The 13259-nt window shown below is 33.8% G+C and overlaps 1 protein-coding gene across 1 annotated transcript in view; it reads left to right on the plus strand.

The window, feature by feature from the left end:
* The first annotated feature begins 6775 nt into the window (after window positions 1-6775).
* The window catches only part of LOC133317623 (ethanolamine-phosphate cytidylyltransferase), an 11512-nt gene continuing 5028 nt past the window's right edge, over window positions 6776-13259 (plus strand). The window contains exons 1-5 of the mRNA XM_061519480.1: window positions 6776-7208; window positions 7648-7883; window positions 8787-8971; window positions 12480-12551; window positions 13116-13183. Coding sequence (XP_061375464.1) covers window positions 6880-7208; window positions 7648-7883; window positions 8787-8971; window positions 12480-12551; window positions 13116-13183 — 890 coding nt within the window. The 5' untranslated portion in view covers window positions 6776-6879. The remainder of the gene's footprint in view (window positions 7209-7647; window positions 7884-8786; window positions 8972-12479; window positions 12552-13115; window positions 13184-13259) is intronic.

Raw genomic sequence — 13259 nt, forward strand, 5'->3', positions numbered from 1 at the left:
GACGGTGTCAAAGGTTGATTCTGGTAGAAAGAGTGAGATATACATAAAGAATCAATTCAATCCAAAATTTTAATGTGTTAGATGATAGTTTTTTTTAATAATTTACATTATTTTTTAATATACCCTTTCATATAAGAGTCTTTTGAACTTGAAATATGAATATTACACATGTTCAATTTTTTGATTTATATTATACTTATTTTAATTTCACTCGAAAGTTGATGGTAATATAGAGATATGAGTAAGGATCCATCCATATTCTTCCCAAAGTTGTGATTTGGCATGGTATCCATGATATTTATTAATTGTGTCATCTTTGTATTATAGGAGGAGTGGACATTGGGTCGCAACGGGGGCCATGAACAAATGATGGATGGTGATCCTTAGAGGAGATGTTCTTAATTTAGGGTTCAAGACCCGAGGGAACACTCACTCCTCACGTTTCATCCCGGTTTGATGATGGTGGAGCCAACTTGACTAGTACAAAATAAGAGAGTGAGTTCTCTAGATTGATGAGATACATGTTTTGTCTCTGCTTTTAAAGCTAACTTGCTCGCGGCATGTTTTTGGCCTTAGCTTCCAGCCATTTTCACTTTTCTACTTACTCTTTCGTCTTTTTCCTATCAAATGCAAATAATTCTTTATCCCTTCTTTTTTTTCTTGATTTCATTTCAGTGTCTTTTTCTTTTAAGACGTATTTGATAAATGAATAATAAATAAATAAATCAATCACTAGAACTTGAGTATTAATATTTATTTAAAATTATGCTTAAAGAAAAAAAAAACTAACCATGTTTGATTTCAGTTCTAGAAAATAACCTTCCGTTTTCAAGAATTAAAAACACAAAATAAACTTGTATGGATATCTTTTATGGTGAAGGATATTGTAACAACCAATTAGTGTTACTACCAATCAATTTTAACGTTAGATCAATTATGTTGATCCAACGGTTATATTTATTTTTATCTTTGTATGATTATGATTCTCCATATTTAATACTTTATATTTATTTTCAGCTTTGTATGGTTATAATTTCTCATATTTAATGTGAAATTGATTGGTAATAATATTGGTAGTAACACTAACACTAATTGGTTGTTACAATATCCTACCCCATCTTTTATATGATACTTTTTGAAATTTATTTTCTATATTTTAACGTTAGATTAAAAAAAGCATATTTTAATTTTTTTATGAGTTTTTTCAATTCTTACTTCAAACTACCGCCACTTTAGATGGGGCTATAAGTGCGGCCATTGTTACTCTCTACACTATCACTTTAATGTAATTCGGACCGATCGTTGATTCGCTTGAGGTATTGCGTTAATAAGTTATTGGTTCCACCATTGAATTACTGGTTGAATTGAATTTAGATATTAACATATAATGAATATAATAATAGTTGTACCATGACAACAAAGTTGCTTTTGTATAGTGGTTGAGTTTACATCCACTCATCTCAAAGGTGTAGGGCTTGACTCCTTTTACTTGCAAATTTAACGTATTTTGTACTAAGGTTCAAAAAACTGGTTCAACTCAATAATGATAATTGCGTAAAAGTCGGTTGGACCCGATTTTCAACTGATTCACCGATTTCCTACTGGTTCGATTGCAAATCCAGTCCAATGACCAAACCAAACTGATTGGGGGTCTGGTTCCCCGTTCAATCGGTTGAATAGGCCGATCTGATTTGGGTTTAATATCACGAGTTTATAGTGCCAAAATATTCTTCAACTTTCAAAATTTATTCTCAAAAATAAAAATCATCAAATATGTTTTTTTAATAAAAATCAACCCACTATAAACTGCTCATAATTAAAATTAAATCCAGTAACAACAACATGTAATGTAATATCTGAATTTTAAAAAAAAAATTGGATCGGTGCTAGTAGCGCCACACTCATATAATAAAAGAAGAAGAGAAAAAGGGCTGGCGCATGCAATGCCGTAATGGCGCTAATAACGCTGTAACGTGGGAAGTAGGAGGCTATGTGGAGACACTCCTGCAAGCTAACGAGATAAAAATATTTAAGATTTTTTTATGCAGGTAATGATTACTTGGTTAGATTTTGGTTAGTTTTTAACTAGATATAATGATTATCTTTAGTTAGATTTGTATTACTTTTATTTGGAAGAAAAGTAATCAACATGTTTGTATATATACATACATACCCACCTAACAAAGAAAGAAAGGAAAACAGTAAGGGGGTGTTTGGTTCAAGTTTTTGGAGAGGATTACCGGTAATCTTTCTTTGGTAAATGTAATTACCACGTTTGGTAGAAGGAATAAATTACGATTCCCGGATATCCAAGGATTACCGGTAATTTGATTTATAAAGAAAAGTCACTATTCAGATTACCAAAAATAATATGGTAATTCGGAATACCAATCAGAATACCAAGTAAAGGGAAAGCACAACAATAAATTTTGAGACAAAAATACTCCAATACACATAAAATCTAGACCCAATCTATCAATTACAAAAATAAAAATTGTTTGGGGTTATTTTTGTAAAATAACCTCATATTCCAAGTCATATTTCGTTCTAAACCAAATATGGAATAAGTAATTTTTACCCAATATTCCCGGTAATATTTTGGCGAACCAAACACATCTTTCGTAAGATTCCAAGTAAACTCAATTTCTACTGAATTCCCATTAATCATGATTCCCGGTCACCAAAAAATTTCTCTTGTACCAAACACACCCTAAGAGAAACCGAGAGAGAGTGAGAGAGAATAGAGAAAGGAAAATAGTGAGGAAAAAGAAGAAAAGTCGAGAGAAAAGAGAAAAGAGAAAAGAGATGAGAAAACCGAAAAAGGTGGAGAGAAAAATAAAAATGAAGGTAATATTGGGAGAAAACCTCACTCTCCTAATTTTATTTTTTTCATCTATTTTATATATAAAGTTGATATCTTGAAGTTATTTCTTTAAATGTTATAAATGTGTCATTACTCTGTCCAAATATTTTCTTATGAATCTTTTCTATTATTTTGGTTTATCTTCTATCTTTGAGTTTGTGAATTTGATGAATGTATTAATATTAGTTATGAGAATGATTGAGAATCAAGATTATGGAACTAAGAAACTACTTTGGTACCAAGTGAATATTAACGGAATATGTAATTTTTTACTGAATGATTCTAATGTGAACTGACCCACAAAGGTTTGAGATTAAAATGGTTTAGGATAAGACACGCTTTATCATGACTTGAGCTCCGTCATACAGAACTGTTCACATACAGAACTCACAAAATTTGAGCGCTCACATAATTAAGCATTAGTCATTTTAGTTAAAGACTACACGTTACTTTATATGTTTGTATACAAAAACCCACAAAGGTTTGGGTGTGTTTGTATGTAGAATCCACAAAGGTTTGTGTATGTTTGAATAAAGAATTCACAAATGTATGAACTTATATTTATTATTCATGATATTATTTTCTTATTATAAACATGTATTTTGTGATAATGATATTTTATACTAAAGTGTTTGAATTGATTATAGTTCGAAAACCTCAATATTACTGAGATTTATTTAGGGCTGGCAATATGGGCCAAGCCCGTCGGGCCAGCCCGTTTAACCCACTCAAGTTGGCGGGCTGGGTTATGAGTCCCAACCCACTAACCCAATGTAATCTGCCACGTTTACAAATGAATTAAAACGAGTTGATAGGAAAACGGGCCGGGTTGGCCCGTTGGATTACTTTTTTTAATTTTTAATTTTTTTAATAGTAAAAAAAATAGAATTACTGAAAGTTGAAATGTAAAATTAGAATTACATGGACCTATAGGGCAAAATAGGGCGGTGTAACAATAATTTTATAATTATATTTTTACATGTTAACAAAGCTAATACATTTGCCTTGCTAACGTCACCTATATTAAGCTAATACATGTTATTCATTTGCCTTGCTATATTTTATAATCAATTTCCATCCAATAACGTCACCTACCCATATAAGTTAACGTCAATTATATGTATTTATGCAGATTTTTTTGTGTTTTTATGCAAATTTTTTGTGTGTTTTTATGCAGATTTTTTTAAGTGTTTTTATGTAGAATTTTATATTTGTTATTTTATTTTATGAATTTTTTTATTTTAGGCGGGTCGGCCCGCAGCCCGCCAGCCCACTCATAAAACGGGACGGGTTGCAAAGTTCAACCCATTTTGTCAAAACGGGGCGAGCTGGCCCAATCCATTTTGGGCGGGCCAGCCCATATTGCCAGCCCTAGATTTATCTCACGTGTGTTTGTTTATATGCTAACCTTTCTAGAGAATAAACATGTCAGTATGTGTATTATTGGAGTAGGGTATAACACTATGGTTAAAGACTTTAAAGACTTTACGGAGATCAATGGAGTGATTGATGAAATTCTATTTTTTGTGAGTTTAGATATTATGTAATATAGCCATTTTCAAATGAAATAGTGAATCAATTTATGTCTCATGTATAATTAAATTTTAAGTATATTCTATTTAAGATATAATTTAAGAAGTAATTTATTTTTATTATTACGCTACACTTAATATTATGCAATGTTAACATATCCATACATAACAGGGTGTTACATACAACTTATTAAATGAGTTTTAAAGAAACAAAAGGAATGAGTTTTAAAACCTCAATGAGAAATAAACCAATATATTACATCGAAGAGAATGCAAGTCAAAGAATGAAAATTTAAGTGATTCCACAATTAATTTTTATCATATACACATATATACATTCATTTATATCTTTTTTTAATTTACTATCTATAGGTTTTCATGTCGAATGCTTGACAATTTCAAAATCCTTTCTAAACATTTCACAACACTTAAGATTGTTCAAATTATATGTAATTTTTTTTAATTATTTATTATATATGACACAAGATAACCTGAATGAAGTTGTCTAGAATCCTTTACTGGGAAATATATTTCTCTCGGGTATATCATTAGTTAAATTTCCTAGTTAATTATATTTCAAGAATATATCTCACTCTTCGGAACTTCTTATTTATAATGCTATTTAATTAGTCCAACACGAATTGGGTTGGGCCTAATCACACAAAGTTGAAGTGAGAGGATATTGATGAAGAGAAGGAAAGATGTGTGTATTGTTGTCGAGATGCTAGAATGCTTAGCGAGATGGAGGAATGCTTTGCGAGATGGTTGGACAACACTTTGCATATCTGAGTAGTTTGAGATCGACTGAGAGTATCTGCAAAGACACTCTGATGCTCAAGTCAGTTCAATATTCAAGGAGTTTTAAGTATTCAAAGAGAGATATCATAGCTAGGCTAAAAATCTCTTTTATTTATAGTGCTTGAGCGCCTTTATTTCTCAACATCTTTCATAGGATGGTGTTCACATTTATTGGTGGAGGGGTGGTCTCTCTCAGGCTATTCCTTGGTGGGCAAGCCTATTTTCAATAATAGATTTTGTATATATGGAGGCAAGTTGGAGCTGCCATTCGTTCACTGGTTCCTGGTAGTAGCCAACTTACTTGAGCTGCTGATCTCGACAATAATAATTCTATTCAGGTTAAGTCACGTTTGGCTTGCTAACCAAGTTAGCGAGATCCCATGTTTTCTACACATGATAGTTTGCCTTGGTGTCTAAGTCACTAGAGTTTTTGGGTTTTTATGGGATTGAGCCTTTATCTTACGTGTAGTAAGTCCAGATGGCTATTTTTTGTAAGCTTCTCATCTTTTTAATCTTGAGCTTTTACCTAAGTGGGTGTAAGGGAGATAGCTCCCACAATCAGAACAAAACTGCTAGTGAAGCAAACCAAAATGACCAAGAAGATATAACTTTTGAGAATACTGAATGACTTACGTAAGAAGATCATAAATTTAAGAAGAAAGATTAGCTTCGAGCCTGTTTGGATCATCTTTTTTTTAAGGTAGAAGAAGCTACTTTTAAGTTAAAGCTAAAAAAAGAAGCTAAAAGTTGTTTGGTGATTACATAATTTTTTTTTGCTTAAAAGCACACATTTCAAGAAAAGTTTCTTTCTATCTTTATGACTCTTCATTTAAAAAAAAAAACACAATTCAAGAAAAGCTGATAAGAGCTTAAAAAAAATCCTTCTATGAGCTTTAGGCTTTTTTGTTCATTATAAAAGCTTTTCTTAAAATCTATTTGGCCTAACTTCTGTTTATAAGGATAAGATAAAATAAAATTAAGAGGATCCAAGCAGACACTTATATATTAAGGGTCTTTTTAATTTTAGTAAAATTAAAACATTAATATTAAAAAATTTGATTTGGAAATAACATCTACTTAAAAAAATTAACCATGGATCCTCGTATCTCAAAATTTTCAATTGAATTGAATAGGTTAAGTTCTTATTAAAACTTATGAATATTTATAAAAAAAGACAAATACAAAATATAATGTAAAATTTTAAGCAATAAAATATAAAGTTAGATATCTAAGCTGAAGTTTGATAGTGAGATTAAACAATGAATTTAATATTTCTCCAACCTCAAATTAATGTCGTTGTGGGATAAATGGAGATAAATTATATCTAACTTCGTTCAATAAAGGCTTCTTTAAAAAAAAAATTGGTAGAATGGGCCTAAAGGTGAGAGAGGGGTATCATCAGAAGCTTCAAACAAAAAAATTTCATTGGGCTATGTTGTCTGTCTCAACAACGTTGTTTCTTACAAAAATTAACGAACATGTTTTTTTTGGCCCAGTTTTATGGAATCTTATTATAATCGAGCACCGAAACCGAATATTTTGCTTTAGCAAACTATTTTTTTTCTTTTGTTCCATTCAAACAATTCCATTTGTCCTGCGAATGAGGAACCAGAAGAAGCGGTGAGAGAGTGATAGAGAGAGAGAGAGAAGAGAAGAGAGAAGAGAGAGAGAGAGAGAGAGAGAGAAATGGGTAGTTATGAAGCGGTGGTGGGTGAGAAGCATCATGCGGCGGCGAAGTGGGTGGCGACGTGCATGGTTGGAGGTGTGATTGTTGGCGTGTCACTGTTGGGTTTGTACTCAGGGTCAGGGGGTCCTCTGGGATTGTGGAAGAGTAAAAGGAAAAACAAGAAACCAATTCGTGTTTACATGGATGGATGCTTTGACATGATGCATTATGGTCATTGCAATGCTTTGCGTCAAGCTCGTGCCCTTGGTGACCAGTTGGTTGTTGGTGTTGTTAGCGATGCTGAAATCATTGCTAATAAGGGTCCTCCTGTAACCCCTCTTCATGAAAGGTTTCAACTTTCAACTTTCAATTCATTTCCCATAACCCCCCTTTTCTCTTTTAAAATCAAATTCACCTCTTTTTGTTTGTTTTTTGCTGTTATGGCAAAAACTTTTGTGTTTATCGACTTGGTGATCTTCCATTAAGCAATTACGGCATTGTTTTGAATACCCTTTGTTTAATTTTTATTTGGTTTCATCTTTGAATTGATTGTGCTTACATGCCATTTTTGTGTCTTTTTTTTTTTTGTATTTGAATAAATCGGAGATTTATTGTTTCTTTTGATCTTATTCATTTTGCAGTGTGATAATTTTTTTTTTATTTAGTAAAGATTCCATTTTTACTTTTTCTATTTTTTGATCCCTTTATTTATTTTGATGTGGTTACTTTGTTTGTTTGTTTGTTTGGCTTTTTGTTTTTGAGATGTTGATTTGGTGATATGTGTTTAGGTTGGTGATGGTGAATGCTGTGAAGTGGGTTGATGAGGTTATTAATGAAGCTCCCTATGCTATAACTGAGGAATTCATGAAGAAGCTTTTTGATGAGTACAAGATAGATTACATTATTCATGGGGATGATCCTTGTGTTCTTCCGGATGGAACTGATGCTTATGCTCATGCCAAAAAGGCTGGCCGTTATAAACAAATAAAGCGCACTGAAGGAGTTTCCAGCACGGATATTGTTGGTTAGAATTATATTGTTATGCTTACTTTCGTATGTTATAACATTTCTCTTTGGTGTTGGTTCAATTAGGCAGGTTGTTTGACTTTTTTTCTATAGAGTTTTTATGAAATATTGAATTGAAGTCCTTTGGTGTGTTTGGTTGGAGTGGAATGCTCTCATCTTTGTTTATGGCTTCTCTCTCATGGCTGTTTCAAGGGAATTGCTAGTCTAAATATATATGTATAGAGGGTGGCCAGCATTACTATATTTATTATTGTTTATGTTCTATGTCATATCCTTTTTTTTTTTTTGGGGAGGGGCAGGGGGGGGGGGGGGGGGGGGCGGAGGAGGATATCTTATCCTCCCCATAACTGTACTTTCCCCCTTTTCTCTCTAATGAAAATTTTACTTTTTTATATAAAAAATATTAAATGGATCTTAGTTTAACCTATGTTTTATTTGTTAGATTATCGTACTTCTAGATCATTTTTTCACTTCACTTAGGTTACTTTGGTGGTGAAGCTTAATTTGGAATTTTGGTGAATGGGTGAAACTTTTTGTTTTCAGATTGACGATTTCTGAGCCCATCAATTAACTAAATTTCTTAGAAGACCTTTCAGGCCTTACCTTTTCTTCTGACTATTCTCCTTTCTCCTTATTATTCTGTGGACTTTGGTTCTGTCCACCCAAGCTTGATAATGAAACCTTGGGCCTTTCTCACTCAACTTGCAATGGTTGTTGTTGATTGTTCCATTCTTAGATAGTGCTTTGTGTTGTTTGGTTTAATGTTTGCTCCCTGCAAGCATATATTTGATCTTTAGCTTGTGTCTACGTTTTCCCTTTGAGGTTATATTTCTTTATGAGAGAATTGCTTCATAACACTTGTACAAATGTGTAACTAGTTATATAATAATTTCATGCCCAGGTCGAATGCTTCTCTGTGTAAGAGAAAGGTCTGTTACTGAAAATAGTAATCATGCTTCTTTACAAAGACAGTTCAGCAGCAATGGCCATAGTCAGAAGTTTGAAGATGGTGTATCTGCAAATGGAACTCGAATATCTCATTTTCTGCCTACATCTCGTAGAATTGTTCAGTTCTCAAATGGGAGGGTATGTTTATGTAAAATCGTCATGCTGATTTCTGACTGCATATAAGCTTGTTTTCAACTTCCTTACCTCCTATATTTTTTCGCATCATTTAGTTTTTGTGATGCTTGAATCACGAATGTTTAACATCATGATATTGGTTTATAGGAATGAGTCTTTGAGCATTTACTATTGATGAATGCATTATTGTTTGCTTATTTTCTTCTCAACTGGATCACGTTTGATTATTTAACTTGGCTTGTATTGCTAGTTGTTTATCGTGACTTGGGGTTTGGAAGAGCCAGCTTTATTTTTAATAGAAAATCAACTGACAGGGAAGCCTGAGTCCTAGGAAATATAAAAGATTTTACCATGTAAGTAGGGCTGGTTGTTGGTAGCTAATAATAATAGGTGTTAATTGGCTATTGTTAATGGATAGTAAAGCGGATGATTCAAGGTTTAACTAAGTTCCAAGGTATACCTGTGCTACGGAGAGTTTGTTTTGAAAGGATGGCAAAAAAAGGGTTAAAAATGGGGGCAACTTGGTATCCAATAACATTGTGATTGTATTCAGCCAGAAAGGAAGAGATAAAAATGGATAGAAAACAAAATCTTGTATTATTGATGACTGATATCTGTATGGAATAAGTGAAAGCAGTACAGGAAAACAGGAAAAAAATCGTATTCCAGGGTGCATTCGAGGGGCACCTGGTCTCTCCAAAATTCTACTCACTCTATAGCCTGCCTAAGGACCTGCCCCTCTCCCCTATTTATGACATATTCCCCATATATACAGGATCACTAACTCTTCAATTTCTCTGAATGCTTGATCTCGAGCAGAAAATCTCCAAAACTCACTCAATTGTTACTTCTTCAAAAACTCTTCAGCCAAAGATCCCTCAATTAGGTTTCTTTGCTCTATTTATAAGTTGTGACATATCTTTCTCAAATCTTGGCCAAGGATTCTTCTTCAAGTGAACTTTGAAATCGTTTAAGTGCTGCACGTGACACTGGCGCCAATCGCGCTCGCGCCACTACCGCGCTACTGGCGCGGAAGATTCATGCAAAGCTGGTGCTTCTAGCGCGGCACTCGCGCTAATGGCGCGATGAAACAAGGGCTTTCTCATCTTCTGGCGCCAACAGCGCCAGTCCCGCGCTAATGGCACGGTAACTTTGTTTTTTGCCTTTTTCCTGATCTTGTAATTTGATCACTTTTCTATGTATTCTCCTTCAAAAACACAAGATTTCTAAGACAATAAGTGTGAGCATGGATTATCAACTTTATTATCAATATGAGCTCTTTTTACTTCAAAGTAGATTAAATCTTTACCCTTTTTAGCCTTAAAAACTATATATGCCGGAGGCATATCACTAACCTATAATTACGGAATCAATCACCCATTAATTGGCCCTTAAATACAGAATTGACCACCCATAATTATAGAATCAATCACTCATAAATAGACCGCATAAATACAGAATCAATTACTTATAATTATGCAATCAATCACTCATAAATACGGAATCAATCATACACTCAGTATGGGAAGGGCCTTATCCCCTATGGCTGTTCCTAGAATACACCCGTAGGGTTGGTGTGTTCCTATCATGTTACTTTGGTATTTCCCTTTAGTTCTATATTGTATGGCATCGAGTTATAAAAAGTAAACTTGGAAAACAGCAGAATGCGTGGTGTACAATAATGAACCTAGTGATCACTGCAACTGTGCAACATACTCTAGTCTCTGCCTCTCTGGAAATTCATTCTCCGGGATATGTCTCTTTCACCCTGCTGACTTTTCTTAAGCTAGGTAATGGCTCTCGTATCATATTTTGGGAATACCTTTGGGTAGGGGATTTGCAATTCTCGTAAGGTTGTTCCCCTTGAGATGTGTGTTATGTGGTTCTTGATCAGGATCAGTTCCCAATGTTCTTTTATTGTTCTACTGCCATTTTGGTGAGTGCAGGGTGTGCCTCAGGTCCTGGGACCAATTTTTGTTGACTAGCTTTAGCGATTTGGCAGAAGCAAAGAAGCTAAATTTTTATGGCCTTTTGCAATCGCTGATGCTATTTGGTGCTTTTGTTTGAATCATAATGCCTGTATGTTTAAGGACGTTTTGATGGCTGAGCAGCTGATTTGGGATAAAATTAGGCCATTGTCTTCTACATGGTGCAAGGCATGTGGTATTTTTAAAGGGGTTTACTTAACAAAATGTACATAGGGATTGGGAAGCTTTGCTCTATTGATGCTTTTCTTTTTTAATATTATAGCTATGGAGGATACATTATCATCGTAACTCCTTGTACTTTTTTTCTTTTGTCTTATTGAATTTCTTCTTTGTGTAACAACAACTGATTTTATCCCACTAGGTGGAGGGCTACCTGGGTCAAACGCAACCATTTCACTCTATCAAAAACCGAATTTTCAGAAAATCCGTTTAGATCAAGGTCTTCTATATTGGTTCTTGTACAGTTTTTTGGGACTTCCTCTACCTCTTTCAATTGGACTTGCTTTCATTTGATCCATTTTTCTCAATAGGGCTTCCTAATTTATCTTAGTCAGTCTTGAGCCTAAGTTTTGATTTGTTTACGAACTTGGCCTAATTCAAATCAACATTTCTCTGTCTTGATATGGTGCTTTTAGTGCTTTTTTATGTGGATTTCAATTGAAACGTCAGATGAAAATGATGATGGTACCTTCTCCATGAGAAAGGTGTGGGAAATTGAAAAAATTCATGTATTCAATTTCGTGAGATAAACACCCTTTTGGGTTGATGATGATAACATTTATATTTATACAGCCACAATGATAAAGAACTGCTTTAGGGCTTTAGAGTCAAATAAATGCAAAGATGATATTTTGTCCAGTATTGAAGCAAGTTTCAAAAAATATTTAGGGTAGAAGAGGATCATGAACAGACTGTAGATTTGTAGAGTCACGGTTGTGACCTTCCTGAAAAACCGAAAAAGGAAAAAGCAGTTTGGTTTTTGAACCCTGTACTGCTAGCTAGACTTGCTTGCTGTGTGAGACATGGCTGACTTATCTCACCTGTCTCCTTCATTGCACAACTTGTATTATTGATGTGAACATGTTTGGTAATCTTAAATTGATAAGAAATGACCCCTAAAGTATATGGAGTATATCAAGTTAAATTGCAAGTTTTTTTTTTTTTTTTTTTGAAGTAATTCAGGAAGATTGATTAGCTCTTTTTAGCTTGGATTTATTCTTTTCCTACGTTCTGTTTTGTTCTCTATCTTGCTTCCTCCACCTGCCGAGAGATAAGGCAGTTGCTATGGCATATCTTTTTGTATGCGTTGCTGATTTTGTCACCTCAATATTATTATGGCTGTGACTGAACCTTCATGGTTGGTTTATTTGTCCTCATTGCTTAGTATCTTTGTTATTTCTTGCTACTTAAAGATGGTGTAACATTTCCCCCCAAATAATTCTAAGAAGAAATGTGCCTTTTCTAAACAAATTTCTGTAGTTTCTACATGTCACTTGGTAATTTACTCATGACTTCTGTTCCAGGGTCCAGGACCTGATGCACGCATTGTATATATAGATGGCGCTTTTGATCTCTTTCATGCTGGACACGTGGAGGTATTTTTTACATACTTTATTACATAATTGCTTAATAATTCACTACATATCTTATAGCATGTTGGTGTTGCTTGATCATTATCTTAAAACAGCTTTTTATTCAAAAGCTCTGTCTGTAACATCTTGATTATAAGCAGTCACTTAACACAAAGCTAATCTAAACATGCATCTAGTCTGTCAAATTTTATGTCTCACAACATTGAGTGGAGGGGAGTGAGAGAGAAGAAAGGTAACTAATCATCCTTTTTTTGTTTTTTTTAGTCAATAGTTTGTTGCCATTTGGTAACTTGTTATATGTGGCAAACTGGCAATAGAAAATAAAATGTTTGGTTATTAGATGGGGGTTTACAGGGAGGGTGACCCATGCAGCAACAGTAAGGTTGTTACAAGGTCACAAGTTCTAGTTGCGGAAATACCTTCCGCTTATGGGGTATTGGAGAATATGTATTTTTACATCCTCTCATATAAATTTTTTCCTCTATGCGGCTACTACCATTAAAATTGTTTAAATGGATGTGTGGCTGGATATTGTACCTTCTATTAACTGACCTTTATGTTATATAGATCTTGAGGCTTGCTAGGGATCTTGGAGATTTTCTTCTTGTTGGAATACACACTGATCAGACGGTCAGGTTGTTAATCTTTATATCTCTTCTTTCTCCCACCTCAATTTTATTTTTTTATTTTGTTTTGTACTTGTTATCGGTG

Source organism: Gastrolobium bilobum, unplaced genomic scaffold (assembly GCF_033153095.1).
Source record: "Gastrolobium bilobum isolate Gb01-03AN ecotype WA unplaced genomic scaffold, APGP_CSIRO_Gbil_v1 utg356, whole genome shotgun sequence".
In the NCBI taxonomy this organism is placed as follows: domain Eukaryota; kingdom Viridiplantae; phylum Streptophyta; class Magnoliopsida; order Fabales; family Fabaceae; genus Gastrolobium; species Gastrolobium bilobum.